Source organism: Mytilus trossulus, chromosome 2 (genome assembly GCF_036588685.1).
Source record: "Mytilus trossulus isolate FHL-02 chromosome 2, PNRI_Mtr1.1.1.hap1, whole genome shotgun sequence".
NCBI classification, from domain to species: Eukaryota; Metazoa; Mollusca; class Bivalvia; order Mytilida; family Mytilidae; genus Mytilus; species Mytilus trossulus.
Genome location: NC_086374.1, coordinates 3,118,305 through 3,143,507, shown reverse-complemented (window position 1 = coordinate 3,143,507; position 25,203 = coordinate 3,118,305). Strand labels below are relative to the sequence as shown.

Sequence of the window (25,203 nt, the reverse complement as noted above, 5' to 3'; positions counted from 1 at the left end):
AATAATACTAGGAAGATACTTAACAAATATGCAGTTTTTGTGGACAAACACTTGTAAGAAACGACGACAAGAAAGGCACATATATAGATAGAACCATACAACAAGTACATATGCATTCAGATGCTCAGATACAATCTTGCACATCGCAACGTGCAGAAGTTTATATAATGCCTTCCTTTCCAAATTTGGAGTTTTTGCTGCTATCCCAAATCAAAGTTATGAAACACATTTTATGAGAATCATTTGGTTATCAATGACACTTGATAGTGCCTCCTCCAAGACAGTCTTTAACATCAAAAGTAAACATTGGATACAGGACACTGCTAGTTATAGGAATTAACATAAGTCGGCTGTTTACATGCAACACAGTTTAACATAGAACCCTCTGAAAACAAAAAAGAGAACTCAATTTTTTTCAGAAAACAATGTTAAACGTCAAAACAGATTATTAACACGGATCTCACGGTATCCACACTTGTACGATTTAAAAAAATATATAAATGTTATTCCTTGATCTTGAATATTAGCTATAGATGAGTATCATAAAAGATCACGAAGATACACAAATTAAAGTCATAAGAAACGAGTGACCGGTGAAAAATAATGTTCTTCCAATTCTTCAACCAATGCAAACAAACATTATAAACTTAGTCTTCTGTGCTCGAATTTATCATTTTTTTCGTGTAAATTTCGTATAATCGTCAATTTTTTTTCAATCGGTCAGTGTTGTTGTGAAAATATGGCAGGTAATTAAAGTTCGTGTTTTGAAGCCGAAGTTTAACGATTGTCACCTGTTTGTCAACAATTGACGAAAAATAAACAAAAAAGCATGGAAATTGAGCACGTGTTTAACATGTAAATTCAGATAATAGTTTATTTTAAGGACATCCATGCGTATTGTGGTCACCGGATTTTTACGAGATGGGTCACACTGAGGTCACCTTGCATACGGAAAATATATCGGGGGAATTGCTTGCTGGAAGGAAGCAATTCAAATAAAGTAAACTTCTTCTAAATATGAATAAATTAAAGAATTTTCTTTAGAAAAAAAATTCCAGACTATCAATATAACGTTTAAAAGTGCAACATCAAACAAATAAGTCCATCCATCTTTTAAATTACGGATAAATTAAAGAAACGTATTTTCAGTCAAATTTGGTTCAGAGGATTTGTTTTTGATCGGTTATTTATTTTTGTAAACTGAGGTGACAGATTATTCATTTTCTGCACTATTGAAGCAAGATTTTTCATTTTCATTAAAGCAAGGGACTGATTATTCATTTTCACAACTATATTTATGATATTCGGACGACGATGACAACGCCAACGTGAAACCAATATCCGACCAACAAATTAAAAATTTTGCGGTCGTATCAAAAGGTAGTACCAAAGGTCAAAGCCTTATAATTATATCAACAGTGTTATTTTTATAATTAGTAATATTACATACTTTATCATGTGTTTTTTGTTAACAGTATTTAGTATATTCAATTTGACTATGTTTGTCCCAATGATTTCCAAAGCTAGGACCAGCTGTATCCCTACACAGAAAGTTTGAATGATTATAAGGAATCATTCTCTGTCATTCTGTCAATGATCATAAGTGCTGTTCTGACCTGTCATACAGATTTCCTTGAAACTATTAACAGCAAATATATTTTGAATAGAGCAAACAAATTGTGTGTACAATATACCCCTCTATAATATGAAAGAAACTTGATCTAATCTGGCGGACCTTTCTATAGTGACCTTTTCAACAGAACAATGCATTCCAATGATCCTTGTCAGAAATATAGTAAATTATGGACCCTAATAATGCAGGAACCTGTCTTGACAGGGAGATAATACAATTTGTAGTTTATTTGATCAATCCATGATATTGACACTGTTGATGCAGTAAGACAAGATTGCACTCACTGAAATGTGTCGCCTTCTTTACTAATCCTTGATACTTTCATGATAGACCTAAATATAAAGCTTTATTACAACTGTCACATAAACTCAACATTAACCAAGAAAATGAAACATTGATCAATGATCCATGAAAATAAGGTCACGGTCAGATGAACCATGCCAGGCAGACATGTACAGCAAACAATTCTTCAATACAACAAATATAGTTGACTTATTGCTTATAAATAAAGAAAAATAGACCAAAACACAAACACTTAAAACTTAGCAATAGACCGTGAAAATGAGGTCAAGGTCAAATAAACCTGTGTAACCGACATATAGATCATCAAATATTTCCATACACCAAATATAGTTGACCTAATGCATAAAGTATTAGAAAAATAGACCAAAACTAAAAAACTAAACTTTGACCACTGAACCATGAAAATGAGGTCAAGGTCAGATGACACCTGTCAGCTAGACATGTACACCTTACAATCATTACATACACCAATTATAGTAGACCTATTGCATATAGTATGAGAAAAACAGACCAAAACACAAAAACTTAACTATAACCACTGAACCATGAAAATGAGGTCAAGGTCAGATGACATCTGTTCATTAGACATGTTCACCTTACAATCATTTCAAACAACAAATATAGTAGACCTATTGCATGAAGTATGAGAAAAACAGACCAAAATACAAAAACTTAACTATAACCACTGAACCATGAAAATGAGGTCAAGGTCAGATGACACCTGCCAGTTGGACATGTACACCTTACAGTCCTTCCATACACCAAATATACTAGACCTATTGCTTATAGTATCTGAGATATGGACTTGACCACGAAAACTTAACCTTGTTCACTGATCCATGAAATGAGGTCGAGGTCAAGTGAAAACTGTCTGACAGGCATGAGGACCTTGCAAGGTACGCACATACCAAATATAGTTATCCAATTACTTATAATAAGAGAGAATTTAACATTACAAAAAATCTTAACTTTTTTTTCAAGTAGTCACTGAACCATGAAAATGAGGTCAAGGACATTGGACATGTGACTGATGGAAAGTTCGTACGTGAGGCATCTATGTACAAAGTATTAAGTATCCAGGTCTTCTTCCTTCTAAAATATAAAGCTTTTAAGAAGTGAGCTAACACCACCGCCGCTGGATCACTATCCCTATGTCGAGCTTTCTGCAACAAAAGTTGCAGGCTCAACAAAAATCATGTTATCAGCACATTCAAAGTATTAAAGTTGATGACTTGATTCCTTGATACTGTAAATTCAGGAATTAATGTGTGTATCATTTTTTGTGAATTGTTGAACTCTTGCAAAAATATGAGGTTTAATTTTAATGAAGTCACTGGTGAAATTGTGAATGAAAGTTTTTGTTTTTCCAAACTTTTACAGTCACTTATATGATAAATGGTGTTATGTATATTATTTATGTATGTATGTGCCTATTCCAAGTCAGGAGCCTGTGGTTGTTGGCTTTAAGTTTTATGTTTTTGTTGTGCATTGCTGACTATTTTTTCAGTTACTGGTATGTGTTTTTTTATAATACATTTTGTACTTCTTTTAAGAGTACTAATTCCCCTTTTCTGTTCCAGTTAGTATGCTTAAATTGTTATTGTTATGCAGTCCACCTGAATTGTTTATCCAATTCACACAATTGTTTAATTATAGTTTTATATTGTCTCTGGTTGTTTAAATGGTTGCAATGCCTCTGTATTATAACAAGAGTGCACACACTGAAATGTCTTGCCATCTTTACTAATCATTGATATTATGTTGAAAGTCCTAAGTATAAAGCTTTATTACAACTGTCACATAAACGTTACATTAACCAAGATAACTAAACAAAGACCAATGAACCATAATAATGAGGTCAAGGTCAGATGATTATGAACCATGCCAGGCTGACATGTACAGCTATCAATGCTTCCATAAAACAAATATAGTTGACCTAATACTTATAGTTTAATAAAAAAAAAAGACCAAAACACAAAAACTTAACACTGAGCAATGAACTGTGAAAATGAGGTCAAAGTCAAATAAAACCTGCACGAATAATATATAGATCATAAAATATTCCATACACTGAATATAGTTGACCTATGGCATATATTATTAGATTAAAAGACCAAAACTGAAAAACTGATCTTTGACCACTGAACCATAAAAATGAGGTCAAGGTCAGATGACATCTGTTCATTAGACATGTTCACCTTACAATCATTCCAAACAACAAATATAGTAGACCTATTGCATGAAGTATGAGAAAAACAGACCAAAATACAAAAACTTAACTATAACCACTGAACCATGAAAATGAGGTCAAGGTCAGATGACCCCTGCCAGTTGGACATGTCCACCTTACAGTATTTCCATACACCAAATATACTAGCCCTATTGCTTATAGTATCTGAGATATGGACTTGACCACCAAAACTTAACCTTGTTTACTGAGTCATGAAATGAGGTCGAGGTCATGTGAAAACTGTCTGACGGGTATGAGGACCTTGCAAGGTACGCACATACCAAATATAGTTATCCTATTACCTATAATAAGAGAGAATTCAACATTTCAAAAAATCTTAACTTTTTTTTTAAGTGGTCACTGAACCATGAAAATGAGGTCAAGGACATTGGACATGTGACTGACAGAATCTTCGTAACATGAGGCATCTATATACAAAGTATGAATCATCCAGGTCTTCCACCTTCTAAAATATAAAGCTTTTAAGAAGTGAGCTAACACCGCTGCCGCCAGATCACTATCCCTATGTCGAGCTTTCTGCACCAAAAGTTGCAGGCTCGACAATAAATATAAATTATACGAGCATTTGTTAGATTTCTTCACTTATTAGAATCTGCAGTTATTCATTACACACACTTTGTTAACTAATAAAATATTCATCTGAAACTCATGCTTGGAGCTGTCTTAAAAAGTTTCATAAAGAACATATAAAGATTCTGAGTCATTTAATACACCATATATTTCTAGTTCATATAACACTATACAACCTTGCAGTCATAAAAATTTCAAGCAAAATGTTTGTACTCAGACTCAGATATACCTGAGGAATCTTTCACCAAACAAGTCAAAACTCTGTGTTGAAGACAGTACTTTGACCTATTATGGTTTACTTTTACAAATTATGACTTGGATGAAGAGTTGGGTCATTAGCACTCAGTGTTCTTATATCTATATAAGATCATATAAAGATGTTTAAACAAACTTTATGAAAACAAGTTTATGTAATTTACACATGTTTCTGGTTTCTTGTTTTTTATATAGATGAGACCGTTGGTTTTCCCGTTTGAATAGTTTTACACATTTTGGGGCCCATTATAGCTTGTTGTTCGGTGTTAGCCAAGGCTCCGTGTTGAAGGCTGTACATTGACCTATAATCATTTACTTTTTTAAAATTGTTATTTGGATGGAGAGTTGTCTCATTGGCACTCAACCCACATCTTCCTATATCTATTGACACAGTATGGCTTTAAGAGATCTCATAAAAATTACCAACCTGTTAATGTGTAAATCAGTTTAATTTGCATTCATTAAAAATGCATTTTAATAATATAAATAGTTCTTCTTCACATAAAAATAAATCATAAAATACAAAAACAATCTTCTGCACATATAATCCATAACATTTAAATATGTAAACAATTTTCATATCACAGTCTTAAAATAGAATCGGAATAAATAGTTCATAATTAGTTGTAGAATAATATAGGATTACTCTACAACAGTAAAGAACTCAGATACAGGCATATTATTACTAATTTTGCCGAATACAGCATAATGCAACAATAGATTTGTTGCACACCAATTTCCTAGAGATACACAAAATTCATTTGCATATTTCTGAATCCTCCAGTTTGTGTTTATATAAAACAATACATAATAGTCACATTTATATATTAGATAAATGGGATACATGTGTAGTATTCAATTTTAAGTTTTGTTTTTATATTGAAAGCATACAAAAATTATGCAATATCACATAGTTTGCTTTTAGTGTATAATAAATCAATTAAAATGGACGGATTATTTTTCATTCAATCTGTTTCTAGAAAAACATGATATAAATACTATTAAAATTCATAAAGGTTATTCTATTTTTTTCTTAGATTTTTTGGGCTATTTGTACTTATCTTAGGCTGTTTGTAAACTCACACATATAAAGCACCCTATGAATATATTTTGAAATCTCCTGCTAGAGTTTTAACCCAGTACGTTCCAAAGAAGGGAAAATTGCTTGAATGTGTATTGAAATAATGGAAATTTTTCGCAATGTATACTATAAGATTCAGAAGCACTTAGTTTTAAATCATATAAATGTTTAGTAAGTCTTTTTTTTATCTCGTTACAGAAGTCTTCACTTAACTATGCATTAAGTTAATAGAAAAGGGCAGTGATAGAGAATATATGAAAGCATGATACATCATTCGGTCAATTTGTAAAACAAAAGAATAAACATTTTAAAATTATCTCCCTTGAATAACACAAAGGAAACATACAGTTCCATCTTAAAATTTGAAACATCTACCTTATAAGTTATACTCTACAGAAGTGATAAATTGGGTACTTCAGCAGTGCCTACTTAATTGAATCAACCTACTACTTCTGTGTGGTCATAAGGAAATATAAAGCATTCAAAGGCAGAACTATTGGTGGGTGGACAGTGAGAATACAGTATTATCTTGTGCTGATAAACCTGAAAGACTATATTGAATTCATGACATTAATACTGTCCTGCTTTCCCCATGCTTAAGATTATTCCTCTTCTTTTTTCACATTAGATGGAAAAATTCACACCATAGCATTTATACTCTATGATCCACAATCCTTTTATCACATCACTTTAACACAAGTTTAGGATCTGTAATGAGATTGTCTAGTTGAGTTGTTTTTGTCTGTATTTTTCCTCCTAATTTGTTATATTTTTTCATCATGAAAAATTCTATTTCTTCTTCTCTCTTTTCTCTACAAAAAGAAAACAATAAGTGAAAGTTAGGAAATTATTATTTGTGACACATATTTTTTTTTTTTTTCATATGGAGCTCATAAAAAATATATTAATCTTTAAAAAAATCTAACACTTATTTCAATTTTATTATTTAACAAGTGTTAGGATAATTAATAAATCTGAAAAAAGGTGAAGTAAGTCTATATATAAGTATAAAGAATTGAATTCACAAAGAGTGTAACATAATGCAAATTAATCCAAAATATGGAAAAACCATAAATTCATTTTTTTATGAGCCCTCATCATGTGTAGCCTTATCACCTATATCCAATTATTCCCTATTTCAGTAAATATAATTGCATAAACAGTTTGTTATTTCTAAAAAAATTGATGTTTTTAACTGGGATTTTTGTTATAAAACTGTTATTCTATGAAAAAGGCAACTCAAACTATTTGTAAAGGGAGGCAATTCAAATCAAATTTTATTGAGTGCCTATTTTCACTGCAATAGTAAATTCCTTGGTATAATGGGCAGTTACTCTTGACACATATTTCAAACAAAATACATAAGTTCAAAATAATAATCAAAACATATAATAAAACCAAAAAAAATTAAAAATTAACAGAACATTTAAGTAAATGCATGCCAACTTGTTCAAACCGCAAAGCATAAATCTGTGATGTACACATATAATTTAACATTGACTATAATCATTATTGTTCTCATTTTTATAACTTTATCATCACAAATTTATGTACTCACATGGTAAGAAAGTATGGTTACCTTAAATTGCTGTGTCACAAGTAACAAATTAGAATGTATTAGAGTTATTTCCCCGTAGATGCAAGGCAACTACATTGATGTTTAGAAGTTATTTTGTAAAGATGTTTTTATGAAATATGCAGTGATTAAACCAACATGCACAGCCCTGATTTTTTTGTCCTAGTTGGTTTTACTTTGGACCTTTTCTTATAAATCCACCTCTTAAAGTTTGCATTAACTTTGGGATTTTAAAATGGAATGGTTCATGTTTTTTTCAGTGCATAGCTAAACCTTCCACATAAAAACCATAGATAAAGTTAAGTGGTCTAACTGTCTACTCATGAAAAGAGTTAAAACCAAAACAACTAGTGTTGGCATTAAGTTTACATAGACAACTCTCAATTAGCTAAAATAGAAATATTAAGAAAAAATCCTTCTTTTAAGTTTCTTTTGCTTGCAAATACAGTCTTGTCTAACAATATAGCTAAGATTAAAAGCAAACCATTATTTATATGACTTATTTGAATCATTATTTGAAAATATGATTGTAAAGTGCTCTTAGCCATAAAAAAACCCAAGTTGTACTATAAGCTATTGTTCATTTCAAATGACACAGTATTGAGTAACAAGGTAGGTGAATAGTAATGGACTTTAAAGCATTTAACACTGTGGATGCAGACTTTATATAATCTTTTGTGATTTTCTTGACCATTTATCAGGTACCAATGATTACTGTATTTACCTTGGAACTGGTCCATATGCTGATACTGGAATGTTTGTTGTTGGAAGTTTATTGCCATAAGGGAATACATCTCTGAAAAAAGAAAAAAGTACATTAATTAGCCATCGGTGGTCCATTTTGAAATGTTTCACATAGTCATTCTATGGTCTTTTTCAGTTTATTATTTGGCATGTATTATTGCTCATTATTCAAGACAATGCAATTTAGTCATTGAACCCTTGATCTCTGATAAAAAATCTTTGTTTTGGCTATCCAACCTTATCTTCTTATTTTTATGCACAAGTTTATCTATAAACATGAAATTATTCAAAAACTGATAGAAATTCATACTGATTTAATATGGTAGAATTTACCATTTGTCAAATTTCTTCCATCCATAAAAAAATGATTTTTTTTAAAGGACTAAATGATGTATTTGCATGCTAATTTCTGTAAAAAGTTTTACAGTTTACCTATACCCATATAGCTTTATTTTAAATAATTAAACAGAAAAGATTAGTTTACATATACTTACTGTGATGTTTTCTCGTCTGTTGGAGTAGACGTATCAATGAGAGAGAATTGTGCTGTCACCATTTCAGGTGTTAATGTTACTTCCTGTCGGGATGTCGTCCTGCCTTCCTCTTCCTCTCTGAAAATAGCAATCACAAAATAAATATTTAAAAAAATATAGGATTTTTTCATTTTTTAGCATCAACTTAAAATCAGACTATAATGAAAATGTTATAACTGTGTTATCAATTTTTTTGGGGTATATTTACAAGCTTGTTTACCACCTAAGATGTGCTATCAAAAATCTTGGAGAGTGTCATGCATTTATTTGATGTAAAGGCAAGGAAGACATTCAGCTTCAAATAAATTTAATATCAAAGGGATGATTTTTTACATTGAATTTTATCATCAAATATATATTTCAAACAACATACTTTTGATAGAATTTTCTTGTGTTTGATTTTAAGAGCATAACCCAACTTGTAATTCAAAGTATCATGAATGTAAAATATGAAAGTGTTCACATGTAACAACATCACTGAAGCTGCTGGCCAAACAGGAAGTAATTAAATTTTGACAACCAGGAAGAACATGTAAGTGTCTGACAGAACTGAAAAAAGTCACATGTTACAACTCATCACTGTCGAGAAGCAGATTATTAGGACATGATTCTGTTTATAAATTCAAGATAAAAGTGTGATGGAAGAACTTGCTGGACACACACACAGTTGTTATATAATGTCTGTCCCTAGAGAATGTCTGTTTATATTTGTGTAATTTTAAAGTATATCCGAATGAGCCTATACAAGACTTACTCATCTAGAATATTTTGTTTGTCATCATCTGGTAGGGAGTCCAATAAATCTGGAACATCTCTAGGTAATAAATCATCATCAAATTGATCATCCCTTTAATAATAAACAATACTCAATCAGTTATATTGTCACTTTTACCTCAAGGTATTTTCGGGAGTCAGTCTACTGACTAAGAGACTCTTTTCAGAAAACAGTCTAATTTTAATGAACTTCAATAAATCCAAATTACTTTTAATTTTATTTTAAATGCTTCTCAAGTTCTGGTCCTCTTATAACAAATGTTGTACAATTTTTATCTCTTTTCCTTCAGAATGATATGAGTAATATTTCATTTTCAAGTCTATTATAATTTAAAGATATTTTTTTAGGAATAAAAATACAAAATGTCTAAGCTATGATGTAAAGTAAATATATATTAGAGGTAAAGATATGTCAACATACCATCTTGGAACCCACACATTAGTTAATGTAGGTGTGTTGGATAATGATGTCAGGCCTTGGGATGGGAACTTTTTCCATGTCATAACACCTCTGACTACATCCTGGAAATAGAACACTGTTTTTTAAAGTATTTCTAGCATAGCATAAGTAAGATATAGTATTAACACCCAGAGAGAGCCAGTATAAATATTGTATACTTGTACAAATTTTTGACAATACAAGACTTATTCATCAAGTCAAAAGTAGCAAATTATTTACTAAAAAGTTTTATATTGTAGATGTTTTATAGAAATGGCTAATACTAATAACATAAAAACAATTATTTCTTCTGATTATGATATTACATTTGTGTACTTTTCTTTATATTATAGAAAGATCTTGACACAGAATTATTTTCATAATGTTTTTTTGTAAAAGTCTGTTATATCAATAAATCCTGAAATCAACCTAGCCCACCTATATTTTATCTCATTCTTATACTGTATTAGTTTTAGTTGCAATTTAAGCAATCAGAACTTCTTTTATAATGCCAATGCTAAATTTCACAGAGTTATTTTTAAACATTTTAAAATGCAAGTAAATAAACTCATCATAGATACCAGGACTAAGTCTAGGTATATTTTGATTGTAACCCTGTAAAGGTAAACCTACCTCTCTATCTAGGTACTTCCTTTGTGTGGCTGCATGCTGATTTGTAGCATAGTCTTTCCTGATGTAGCGTGGTAATGGACATAAATGGAAATCAGGGTCTACCTCAGCATATGGAGCTGGAGCTTGGAATACTTGTAAACCTGGAGCTGGGTTCTAAATAAAAAAAAAAATCAAATAATTTTCTTTATCGTAATTTGTTTTACCTCTAATATCTAGTTTATAACTGATATAATACCTAGTTTGTAGCCTATTGAAAATAATCTGTAGACAACAAGATTTGATAGTTAATTAATAATGTAGATTTTAAAAGGACATTACTTTATCATGTAAAATAAGCAAAACATTCAACCAACAAACAAATGACTGAGGAATGGGGTACTATAGTTTCCATGAAATGAGATGTGGTAATGCTCATTACAAAAAGGGTGGATAAAAAGTTGACTCTGTGTAAATTTTTTATGAAAACTTATTGTAAGATTTTTTATGCATTTAATGCTTTTAAGGCTTTAATTTTATGCTAGTAGTTCTTCAATTTAACCATAATAAACAAACTCTATATATATAGAAAGATGGTAAAACTTTGATGCCATGAATTAAGTATAGACCAAGTAATGAACAGAAATTCCTTCGTTGATCATATTGGTTGGAATTATTGAGGTCTAATAACATTAAAATTATCAAAAATACTTATAATTTCAATGTTAAAACCATGTCATTTTGATTGTAATGCATTGAATAGATGTTAACGCAATATTATAAAACTTACAAATATATGTAGGGGTGGATATTCAATTGGATGAAATAATGCTTTAGGTGGAGTTAAAGCTACAGGCTGTGGATGAGACTGTATAACAACATCAGGTTTGGTGAAGTCCTCTGTGCCTTCAGGCAGAGTAATTGGTCCGTCCTCAGTTACATCTACCACTCGAGGAGCCGCTGTATCAGCCTGGTAAGCTGACAAAGTTATCACTTCATCCTGATAACAGACAAGTTGCCATTATTATCAAGTTCATTCAAATCAAAGTATTTTTCCATTAAAAGTAGCATGGAATTCATTTTAAGTTAGTACGATAAAACATACTTATATTATCAAATCCTATTATTTATTTTCAATTGCTTAAAGAAAACTTTTGCATTTAACACCTCCTATTATAATTATGGATTCTATTATTTTGTGGTCTATTATTTTACATTAAACACACATCAATTTCAAATTAAAATAGAGATTAATTCATATGAGATGATTTACTTGTGAGATGAAAATTATATATCAGATTATCAACAAAAACAATTTCTTTGTTTGGTATAAACATAACAGTTTTGGAAACATGAAGTAAAACCAAAATAAGAATCAAAACTATACAGATAAAATTTAATAACAAGCTGTATAAGTACCTAAATTTCTGCTTAGGTACAGTTTTATCCAAAATTTCATAAGGTAGAACAATATGTCTGACAGTGCAATGTACTCTTAAACAACTATTGCCAACAGGCTTAGAAACATCACCAGGTGCTGTTAACTATGTGCATTGCCATATATGCTGTATCTATATGCTTTCACATTTTACACATAATTAATATGGCTTCTGCTAATGAAAGCTCCATTTGGAGCTAATGTGTTTAGATACCTCTTATGTCATACCTTTCCTACACCCCTGTGTAGATACATTACTAACCTCAGCCCCTGTCTTTAATGGCCTGGCAAGTTTGGGTGCTACATATCCACTAGCTGATGTATGACTCTCGTGTATATCATATCCCATAAGTCTGTAGGTCTGGGGTACCTGAAATACATATCACAATTTGTTTTCTTAATCATATATAAATATACATTGCTTTTTAAAATTATGCATGCTTAAATCTGGGGTGGAACTTTGTGATATTGCTAGCTAAAAACAAGGTGTTATCCACAAAGTACTATAAAATCAAATGAGCAAAGTTAACACCCAAAAAGGTAAAAAAATCTTGTACAATAATGGTACAGAATATTAGTTTTATAGTTTGAATTGTGAACGGCAAATGAATGGACAACAATAAACCATATATCACATAGAGGTCATAAGAACGACATACAGATTATTTGTTGTTGTTTGTAAAAACATGTTGTAGCATTGACAACTGTAAAAAAATAATCAACTAAATAGAGGATCATACCTTTAATCCAAAATAAGGAACTTTAGTTTTGACCACAACTTCTGTAGGTTTAAAGGGTACCTTTCCAAGTGCATCTGGTGCCTGTAAATCATAAAAAAGAAAATGATTAAAACGCTTACTACTGCACATGTAATATGTAAATATGTACCATTTTATTCTTGAGAAGTAACATCTTTACCTTCTACTACATATGAGTGTTGTTCTTATGTATAAAAACTTTAACATTAACATTATTTTAAAAGCAAATCCTCTGTTCCTTAGGATAAGTTTCGTTTCTTGCATGTCCAATGCTACTGATACATGCTGATTTACCTATATCATTATAGCATAATGAAAAATATGACAATCAACGTGAAAATTTAAAATCTATCACTTTAAATCTCCTGGGTTTTTTCAAGCCCATGACTGTATACCGGTAGTAGTAAAGAAACACATCAAGATCAAAAGGTCTAAAATATAGCTGCTAACCATGAAATCGAAATGTAAGATTTGTAAAAAAAATATATGCAAAACTTAATCATTCTCTAGCCTGGTATAAAATACCTGAAACAATCTTGTCAAATTCTTTCGCAATCAAAACACCCACCAATATATTTGATAAAAAAAGTCCTGAAAGAGAACCTTCGCAAGTGCAGTTGAATTCTGTCCAGTCATTTAAAAACATTTGTGGATTATCATTCAGTGTATCAAGGTGACAGAAGTGATCCCTATGTTTGCTAGCGAAACTAAACTCTATCCGACAACATAAACCAATCTGTTGATTTGTTTCAACATGCTGGTATCTAAAGGGAGATAATTCTTACCATATCATCCTTGACATTAGGTGGTACATCTAAAGGGAGATAATTCTTACCATATCATCCTTGACATTAGGTGGTACATCTAAAGGGAGGTAATTCTTACCATATCATTCTTGACATTAGTTGGTACATCTAAAGGGAGATAATTCTTATCATATCATCCTTGACATTAGGTGGTACATCTAAAGGGAGATAATTCTTACCATATCATCCTTGACATTAGGTGGTACATCTAAAGGGAGATAATTCTTACCATATCATCCTTGACATTAGGTGGTACATCTAAAGGGAGATAATTCTTACCATATCATCCTTGACATTAGGTGGTACATAAGTAGGAAATGTAAATTTATGAATCTTCTCATAAGCCATTGTTAATGTGGTTGGTATTAATTCTTTTTTAGCATCTTCTTCCATTTTATCTTGTTGGTCATCTGCAAAGTTATGAAAAATTTATTCCATCATGTCAAAATGAGATTGTTTTATTGGTTATTTACAAAAAAACATAATTTGCTTTTCCCATCATACCTATCAATAGACTTCAAGAGATGGTTTGACACAAAACTAAGAAAAATGTGAGAACTCAATCTTTTAAATAGTCTCTCTCTCTTTTTAATTTTGATGATGGTATGTTAGTAACTATAAGAGGAATGCATAAAAATTACTTCAAGCTTTTAACACTTTTAAGATAACACACATCATAACTTTACTTTAAAATATTAAACAGTACTTACTTGACACAGCACTATTTATAAACTTTTTATCTTTCCATTCTGTAACAAGCATAGCTAAAGACTTCAATTTCACATCTGCTCTTGACCTAATTATAACCTTAAAAAGAAAAAGAAGAGAGACAATTATAAAATTTGTAAGGGTTCCACAGAACCAAGTGTCCCGCCTACTTTAGCTGTTAATCACAGGATAGTTTAAGGATCTTAAAAATGTTTAAAAACTTTAACTGCATACTTGATGTAATGTTAACTAAAAGAAAAACTAAGTTCATTTATAAGTAAAATACAGAAAAATTGAAATTTTATTTTTACAACAAAAAAAATTCTTGATACTATCTTATGATTAAAAACAAGCTTCTGACCAAGTTTGGCAGAAATCCAGGATAGTTCAAGAAAGTTATTAAAATTTAAAAAACTTAAACCATAGAGTGAATGTTTGTGGACTCTGCCAACGACACCACCAACCAAATGTAGGATCACTATGTCTTGCTTTTTCAACTAAAGTCGAAGGCTGGACAATAAATGAATTAAGTTCCCTTCCTTTTATATATTTTGCATGTGTATTTGTACATTTTCAAAAAACAATTCACAGCAGTACAATTCATTTTATTTATTCAAATTGACCCTTTCTTACAAAAATAAAAAATTTGTTAAGTGGCAACAAAACAATTTCAAAATACATGATGAATTATGAATCAAAAGAAACTAATTAGTTTTGTTGAATTGTTTTGTAAAACTAAGCCCAACATACATATTTAAGGTTATTGATTTAGTTCTGCAGCATTTATTTTTGGCAGTGTTTTGACATGTTTCTTGATAAAAAAAAAATCAAAATTTTATAATGTTAAGGTCTGTATCTATCTACAGTAAATACCACTATATTATATCAAGAATTTATATTCAGAAATTAATTTGACTTTAAAAGGTTAGATTAATTATTATAATATCAGGAAAATCTGTATACATATACCAGAAAGATGAGTTCTTATCATCGCCCAGTCACATTACTTGCATAACTAAAATCCACACAATGATTTCTGAATTTACACCATATAAATGTTCCAGACAAATACGTCTGATAACCAACAGCTTGTGATAAACAACTTACCTTTCTAGCTGCTTGTGCAAATTTACTTAAAGCTCTATGTCTGACAGCCCATAAATCATTGGTGTATGTATCAAATAAAGCCTCCTCTGGTGCCAACTGTAAAATAAACATGAAGATTTGTATAAACATTAACCATTAGAATATGACTTCTTAAAAAGGTTTATGCAGTAGTCAAGAAGCAGACGTTCTAAACCACATTTTAATGGTAACTTACAGCATAAAATTATGATAAGGTGGTGTCACAATGTCTGGTTGATAAAATACAGCTAGCACTGAACAAAATTTCACTTATTTAAGTAAAACATATTATAAGACAAAATTGAATCTATACTTTAGAATTCATAAATTTTCAATCAATTCTGACATTGTGCATCAGACGTTTCAATAAATTTGAACTACCAGTATCACAAAAATAACTGTTATTATTGTATAGCAATATAATATTTCCCACAGAAAGTAACCAAAAGTTAGCGTGCAATAAATTCTATTATTGCACTAGTGCAATAAATCTTCAAAAGTCATGACGTCATCAACGACAAAACGTCAGTTTATACCAATTTTAACTTTCAAATATTAGATTGCTATACAATAAAAGGGTTATTGCATGAATATTGGGGAATATTGTCCCTCGTAAAACATATATTGCACTCGCAAGCTCGTTCAATATAAAATTCTACTCGGGACAATATTCCCCAATATTCATGCAATAACCCTATATTATATTTACCTCTGAAGAATCTCTAAAAGTCCTTCGTAATGTACACTTAGTTCCAGTTCTTACAAATTCATCCTCCTCAACAGGGTCACCTCTCCTCTTGTACTAAAATATAGAAACTCAATCAATATTCAATGTATATTTACAATGGTGTTCAAAAATCTCTTCAATTTAATAGAAACAATGTCCTCTATTTTTTCTGTAATTTTGAATCTAACAAGACCAAACAATCATTATAATTTGATTGGTGCGTTTTTTTTACCTCTTTAATTCTTTAAGATATATTTATAAAAGTGTGCCAAAAGCACAAGTTGAACCCGGCTGCAACAATTGACCAGTAAACATTGAGAACATAACTAAAACCTACCACATATTCGTCCCAAGCTTCCCCTCTGGCAGCTAAGACACTTGCACGAGCATCATTTGTAATTTGATCATCACCTAACTTCACCTGCCATCGTAACTGGTTCTGTCTTTCTTCATAAACATTTTGCCGTACATTATGCTCAAACAATGCTTCCTAAAACATTAGACGATATCAATAAAATACAAAGTAATTATTGTACATTGTAATAGATGTTTAACTTTATGATTCAATAAGCGAAAAAAAGTTTACTTAAGGCAAGACCAACCACATAAATATAAATTATAATATGTGAAAAAATTAAATTACATCTTCACAGAGTTGAAAGGCCAAGAATAATTTGACCACTTTACAAAACAAATGTAAAAGGTTATAAAATTCTGTGCTTTATTACTCAATTTACAAATAATGCTTTAATGAAAGAATTATATTTCAATTAATAATATAGCAGAAATCATAATGTGAAGATGTCTTTTTTGTTTATAATTGTTTTGTTTGTGGTGTTGTTTGGTTTCTTTTGTTTGTGGTGTTGTTTGGTTTCTTTTGTTTGTGGTGTTGTTTGGTTTCTTTTGTTTGTGGTGTTGTTCGGTTTCTTTTGTTTGTGGTGTTGTTTGGTTTCTTTTGTTTGTGGTGTTGTTTGGTTTCTTTTGTTTGTTGTGGGTTTCTGTCTTAATAATGGTAACCACACATCTCCTTTAATTGGTATTCTGACTTGTACAAAGAGTGTCCTGAACTAATTGTTACTTTACCTTCATCTGTCTTGTGGCTTTCTTTGATTTGTCTGGTTTACTTTTGGCTAATACAGCTGGAAAAAAAGGGAACCGGTTTTAATCATCAACTTTCTTCACATGTATAACTAATAACTGGTTTTGAAGAAGGCATTCAGGATAATTTTATTGTGGTGTTTAGACCTTGCAATAATTTGAATCTGTTTTTCAGATTCAAAGTTTTATCATGTCTGAGTCAATGTGTAATGTAACTTTTACATCTCTTAATCTCACATATTATATAGATTATAAATATTTACAATTATCAAAAAATTAAAACACCATTTGTAGGGAACATTTAGACTAGTTGGTGTTCCAAATTTGTATTTAAAGATTATTTTAAACAAATATTTTCTCCTTGAACATAAGTCATCCAAATATGTTGTACAGAACAAAAAACCTTTTTATCATTAATACCTACTTTCTCTGAGATCTTTTGCTCTCAGTTTGCCTGGTTCTTGATTTAATACTTGTGCAACTGCATATGGTGTTTCTAAGTTTGGGGGAAACCGCACACCTCCATATTCAATTTCCTGAAGAAGAAAAATTTATAAAAAATCCAAAGTATAAAAAACATAACTGTAACTTATTTTCAATTATTTCAAACGACATTTTCAATTTTATCTTAATCACAAAATGAGCAAATACAAACCCCCTTAATTTTACCACAAATTTTTTAGATCTGGTTTCACTGTAATTTACATATACATGTATCAAAAAGAGGATTTTAATCAAATTGAAAACTGCTATGTTCAAATAGGCAAACTAGTTAATTTAAAGAGAATGACCATTTTTTTGAGATATTGAGACCTGAATATAAAGATGAATGTGACATAAGGTCGTACATAACACTAGAAAAAGATAAATAATAAATATGTAAAAATCAACAGAATGATTAAATCAAGTTCTATTGTAAAGGAAATATCAAGCTTCTAAATGATCAAAAATAAGGGTGCTTGACAAACTGCTATATCCAGTTCAATTTTTCCAATAAAATGTGTGGTTCAATTTTTTTTTGCAATTTTCACATTTTTGCAAAGGGTAAAGTAAATATTTTGTCAAAATTTTGAGAATTAAATTAAAAGATCCAAACTAATTTTATTCAAAATATTTGATACCACCTTAATTTGAACATGTAAAACTTGGTTATTTTTTCTGATTATTCATGTTTCTGGCACAGCTTTCAAATTCTTAACAATTTACACAATATCCAAATCTTGTTTCTGATTATTCAGTTTTTCTGGCACAACTTTCAAATTCTATACAATTTACACAATATATATCCAAAACATTGCATCAGTGTATGGAAAACAGTATAATTTTCTAAAATAGTCTATATTTATAATAAAAATTTACTTGTGATTTGAAAGGTTGTTCGTCTTTTGATTCCCTGAGTTTTTTCTTTGATCTTGATCTCTCTAAAGGGGTTACACATCTAGGATCTAATATATTCTGTTCTGATACTTCATGGTCATAATCCCTCAAAGACAGGTCCCTGAAAAGAAAAATATATTCTAGGCTAGAAAAGACATATAAACTTATTTCTGAAGTTACATTTCAAGTATATATATTGAAGCATTGAAACAAAATCAGAAAAAATATTTTAAAATTTGTAAATTAATATTTTAACCCTGAATTCATCCATGAGATAAATAAAATATAGCATTCAATGTACTCATTATTTGGCAAAGATGTCTCATTCAAATTATGACTTTTCATTTGACTTTGATGTGGAAATCCATATAAACATTAATCTATCTAACTGATTTTTTTTCTTCCTAATTGATAACACGATCTAGCACACTATAAGACTACTAAGCCCCCTCCTGTTAATCTGTTAATTGAATTTGGCCTAATCACCAGACTTCATCAAGTACAGTATAATTTTTGTGGTGTTGGATCTTTTAAATCTCTCCCTTGCAATCCTATTGTCTCCTACTTATGATTTTTTTATGGTCATTTTGCTATTTTCGCTCATTTCTAAACAAAGGTTCAATGGTTGCCATTCTATTGTCTTTATAGTATGTCAAACACAAAACTGTCCCTTAATTATCAAATTTGTTCATTAATTGAATGAAAAATATCTAATGTCTCACCCAAATCTCCAAATAGGAAGAAAAATCTGGAAAATATGACATGAGAAAATCACTCAAGAGGAAAGACAAAGTCTACAGCGGTAATATTTGGAAGGTCATATTATATTTGAGATTATACCTGAGTAACCCTGGTACAGATGAGCCTGTGAACTGACATACTATTGGTTTGGAGTTGAACTGTGAAATAGTTAGCTGTATCTTCATAAGTGCAGTCTGAAACTCAAATGGGGCAAATGTGACTGCAACATCTGCTTCTCCTTGTGCTGGTATAATACCTGTAACATAAATATCAATATTATCTTTCCTACCTTTCAGGTGTTTTTTTCTCTCTTGCTATTATGAATAAATAAATCTTTCAACTATATATACTAGAGGCTCTAAAGAGCCTGTGTCGCTCACCTTGGTACATTTGTATATGTGAATATTCAACAAAGGACACAGATGGATTCGTGACAAAATTGTGTTTTGGTGATGGTGATATGTTTGTAGATCTAACTTTACTGAACATTCTCGCTGCGTACATATATCCCCATCTATAATGATTGGCCCAGTAGTTTCAGTTAAAAGTGTTAGTAAAAATGTACAAATTTTATGAAAATTGTTAAAAATTGACTATCGATTCGTCTGAAATTTTCAGGGCAGATAGATCTTGACCTGATAAACAATTTAACCCATGCCAGTTTTCCTCTTAATGTTTTTGTTTTTGAGTTATAAGCCAAAAACTGCATTTTATCCCATGTTCTATTTTTAGCCATGGCAGCCATCTTGGTAGGTTGACCAGGTCAACAGACACAATTTTTAAAATAGATACCCCAATGATGATTGTGGCCAAGTTTGGTTTAATATGGCGCAGTAGTTTCAGAGGAGAAGATTTTTGTAAAAGATAACTAAGATTTACGAAAAATGGTTAAAAATTGACTATAAAGGGCAATAACTCCTAAAGGGGTCATTTGACCATTTCGGTAATGTTGACTTATTTGTAAATCTTATTTTGCTGAACATTATTGCTGTTTACAGTTTTTCTCTATCTATAATATTTTTCAAGATAATAACCAAAAACAGCAAAATTTCCTTAAAATTACCAATTTAGGGGTAGCAACCCAACAACAGGTTGTTCGATTCATCTGAAATTTTCAGGGCAGATAGATCTTGACCTGATAAACAATTTAACCCCATGTCAGAATTGCTCTAAATGCTTTGGTTTTTGAGTTATAAGCCAAAAAATGCATTTTACCCCTATGTTCTATTTTTAGCCATGGTGGCCATCTTGGTAGGTTGACCGGGTCACCGGACACAATTTTTAAACTAGATACCCCAATGATGATTGTGGCCAAGTTTGGTTTAATATGGCGCAGTAGTTTCAGAGGAGAAGATTTTTGTAAAAGATAATTAAGATTTACAAAAAATGGTTAAAAATTGACTATAAAGGGCAATAACTCCTAAAGGGGTCATTTGACCATTTCGGTAATGTTGACTTATTTGTAAATCTTATTTTGCTGAACATTATTGCTGTTTACAGTTTATCTCTATCTATAATATTTTTCAAGATAATAACCAAAAACAGCAAAATTTCCTTAAAATTACCAATTTAGGGGTAGCAACCCAACAACAGGTTGTTCGATTCATCTGAAATTTTCAGGGCAGATAGATCTTGACCTGATAAACAATTTAACCCCCATGTCAGAATTGCTCTAAATGCTTTGGTTTTTGAGTTATAAGCCAAAAACTGCATTTTACCCCTATGTTCTATTTTTAGCCATGGCGGCCAACACAATTTTTAAACTAGATACCCCAATGATGATTGTGGCCAAGTTTGGTTTAATTTGGCCTGGTAGTTTCAGAGGAGAAGATTTTTGTAAAAGTTAACGCAGGACGACGACGGACGACGGACGACGACGGACGACGACAGACGCCGGACGCAAAGTGATGAGAAAAGCTCACTTGGCCCTTCGGGCCAGGTGAGCTAAAAATGGATCTATTTTCATACATAAGCAAAATGTCAAGGAAATTATGCATTAAACATGAATATGAATTTCTTAGAAAAATATGAAGAACTAAACATGTAAAACCGTTTTAGTATATTTGTATTGAATTCTTTGAATATATAACAATTAGGATGATTCTTTTTGACAGATAACTATCAAGTATGGTTACAAAAATGCTTTTATTTCAGAGATTTTTATACGCTTATCAGATTGATGTTTTTGACCAATAAATGAAATTTGACAGTTTGAAACAATTCAGAGGGCATGGATTTAACAGCTAATTCTCCTTTAATAAAATTGAGATGTATGATTGTTTCATACAGATGTAAATACTGTTTCCTATGCATGATCTTGATGAAGTAACATTAAAGAAAAATATTGAATTCTAATTTATGAACTTTCAACCTTAAACATGTTAAAAAATCTAGTTTGATTAAGAGTATGTAGGAAGACAGAATACCATTAATATTTTTTAATTTATATAAACCAAATATTAACACTTTAAATCAACACTGCAGGGATAAAAAAAAATGTTCATTTTTTACTCTTCATTGAGCCTGTAGGCTACATTGCAGGTTCACTTCCAAGAAGTGAAGATATTCAACTTAAAATTATAATGTAGAATAATTTCCTGATTTGTGGGTAGGACTACCTACCATTCATTGGATCAACAGTGAAAGCTGGATGAGGTTGTAAATAAGCTAACTGAAATTCAAAATCTATTGGTGCATCACATCTTAATGGAAAAATTTGTGTCATTCTATGACCTACTGGTACGTTTGGAAACGTAAAGTTGGTTGGAAATTCCTTGGTACTCATAACAGGGTAGGCATGTATTGGAATAACCAAATTCTGTTCTCCCTGAAATCAAATATTACACATATTAACTAGATTTTACTAAATAAATCAGAGTGCATGAAACTGATTCTATCATATGATGGTTCAATGTTTGTAAAATTATTCATGCTTTTATCTAAAGTTAAACATAGTTTTACACCAATATTTGGAAATAAATTCATGAAATTATCATCCAGTTTTACCACAAGCAAGCAAGTTCTGCTGAGGTTGTACATAAATACATCCAAATGATCGATTGTGTGATTGAGTATTCAAAGTGCCTTCCCTTGATGATACATGTATACATGAAAAAGCTGGTTGCAATGTTTTTTAAGATGATTCCAATTTTTACAATTGAGCATTTATATTGATACCTTATTAATTAATTCTAATACAGTCATATTAATATCTCCATGATACCTACCGGACAATTAATTCTAATGCAGTCATAATAATATCTCCATTCATCTGGTGTAAACTCTATTGTGCAGTCTATTGTTAAACCAGGAACTAATCTTTCCTACAAGCAAATAAACAAAATTATAGTACAATATGATAGGTAGATTATAAAGAAGTATATAATATATCACAAATTTTACCTTCTAAATATTAGCTGGTAATATTTTACTATACACTTGTACTACATTGTACAACATGTACAGGAATCACATTAATTAATTTTTGGATTATTATTAAATGTAATACATGTATAATGAATGCATGTATTTGAATTTTTATGGCATTTCTGTAAATTCTGAATTTATTTGCCGTTATTTGTACTTTGAATAGTGAAATAAAAGCAGTATTAAACCTAAATGATGAAACATACTTGTTAAAACAAAATAAAGAAAAAAAGTTTCATTTCAAGTTACATTGTACAAATGATGTACCAGATGAACATGAGTTTTTTTCTCGCTCCAAGTTTAGGACCTCACTGTTGAGTTGAGATGATTGAAGAACAGCAATAAAAGTTAATTCTTTGCTGTGAGTACATTTGTTGTTGTTGTGCATATACTGATTTTGTGTCATGGATAGATACTCTGTATCCCTTGTTTTTCTATTAAGTAGAGCCTATCACATTTGAAATATTTACTCACACTTTTCTTATATTTAATGTAGAAGTATTTAGTTTGTGGTGGTATTATATGCATCCTTATGACATCTGTTGATGCATTTACAATGCTAAGTTTCTGAACATGTTTTTTGTCAGCTTCAAATCCACCAAAATGAACCACAGCTGGTTTAGCAATAACCATAGCATTTTGAGCAACCTTTGAATATATCTCTAAAATAGAAAAGTAAATAGATATAGGAAGATGTGGTGTGAGTGCCAATTCAATGAATATAAAAATGTTTCAAAAATGAACTTGAACTATCAGGAGATATTGATAAATTTGGTGTTCTCCTTAAAATTTGAAATTCTGAATGCTTTTTTTAAGTTATACCAAAAACATGTGTAATACGTACAACAGTTAAACGAAGGACAATAACAGATCTATAGCGATCAAAATGTTCATTGATTGTGAATTACCTTTATGAGAGAGACTAATTTAATAGGCATTCTTTTTCTTATTAATTCCATTACCTAAATTTGTACATTTTTTGTGTGTTTTTTAGTACAATTTTCATAACAGCAATATAAAGGTGTATTGTTATACCTAACAATAAGTTTCCATCATACTTTTTTAACCCAGCTACCTGCTAAGACATATGTGTAGAGAATATGTACAATGTACAAGTCCAACTTATAATAATGTCTTGAACATGAAAATAAGGAGATGTGTAATGATTGCCAAAGAGAGAACTATCCATCCAAGTATAAATAAATATATATCAGCAGTTAAAGGCAACTGTAAGGGGGGGGGGTTCGGGAATCAATAAAGATCATATATCCCCCTCAACTGTACAGCCTACAATTATGTCAACAATGAGAAAGATGACGTGGAAGCCGTTGATTTCTGCCTGGAATAAGAGAGAAATTTCAACCAATCTTTGAGCATTATGAAGGGGTCTCAATTGGGGGTTCCGATTCCACATCCCGCTTACTGTTTTGTCAGGTTCATGTATCCCACAAACACTTTAAAAGTAAGCAATTATCTTTTTTTGGTCATTTCCCGGGTCCTGCGAGACCTCATTTCCTGTTTTCATAACACAATATTTCACTTTCACGTGTAACGCTTGCAAAAAAATCAGCTATCCCACGTCACGCTTAGACCCCAATGAATGAGATCCACTTATGATGTTGAAAGAAGATCACAGAGTTGAAATTTATTAAAAACTTTCATGACATCTTAATATTTGGACTATATAAATAAAATATGTGCAAGTTGTTGATTTCTTAGCATATGATGTTACAATGCAACCAATCTGTGTTTAAGATGTGTGCTTATAGAGTGCAGCAAATACGACGAAAACTCATACTTGTCTCAAGAAGATGATTTGGGACTGTCTTGGAGCGTTTGGGTTCCACCAGTTCCATAGTGTCTATCAAAAGACCATCTGAACCATCATTTTGGAACCCTTTTAAAGGACCGGAAACGGCCCTCGTCATTGAGCTCACTGATGGCATTCTGAATTTAACAGTCAGTCGCGCATCTGCAGATAATTTTCACATCTTGTCAAAAGTTAGTTGTATGTAGTGTACTGGTGTCCGCCATATTGTTGATATGTAGTTAGGTTTTAAATTATACACAGAAAATAGTTCAAAAGTAATGCAAAAATAGATCAATCTTTTGTGATTTCAAATAAAAAATACTTCATTTCCTTTCGTAAAAACAAGTAATACACAAGAAATTTGCTTATTTTTACAAAACAGTTGTTTAATTAGGTATGATGCACTATTTCCGTTTCTAAG

General features: G+C 30.8%; 1 protein-coding gene across 1 annotated transcript; it reads right to left on the bottom strand.

Moving 5' to 3' along the window:
• Positions 1-5,442: 5,442 nt before the first annotated feature.
• Positions 5,443-25,189, bottom strand: LOC134706281 (cilia- and flagella-associated protein 221-like). The gene is made up of 22 exons (XM_063565059.1): positions 24,771-25,189; positions 23,447-23,634; positions 22,774-22,869; positions 22,169-22,373; positions 19,646-19,802; positions 18,788-18,926; positions 17,853-17,964; positions 17,414-17,469; positions 16,668-16,820; positions 16,313-16,405; positions 15,586-15,681; positions 14,481-14,577; positions 14,050-14,180; positions 12,947-13,027; positions 12,469-12,576; positions 11,559-11,768; positions 10,793-10,945; positions 10,142-10,242; positions 9,701-9,793; positions 8,908-9,024; positions 8,394-8,465; positions 5,443-6,905 (listed from the first exon to the last, which is right to left on the bottom strand). The coding sequence occupies exons 1-22, from the start codon at positions 24,916-24,918 to the stop codon at positions 6,779-6,781; spliced, it is 2,733 nt and encodes a 910-aa protein (XP_063421129.1). The 5' UTR covers positions 24,919-25,189; the 3' UTR covers positions 5,443-6,778.
• Positions 25,190-25,203: the final 14 nt, after the last annotated feature.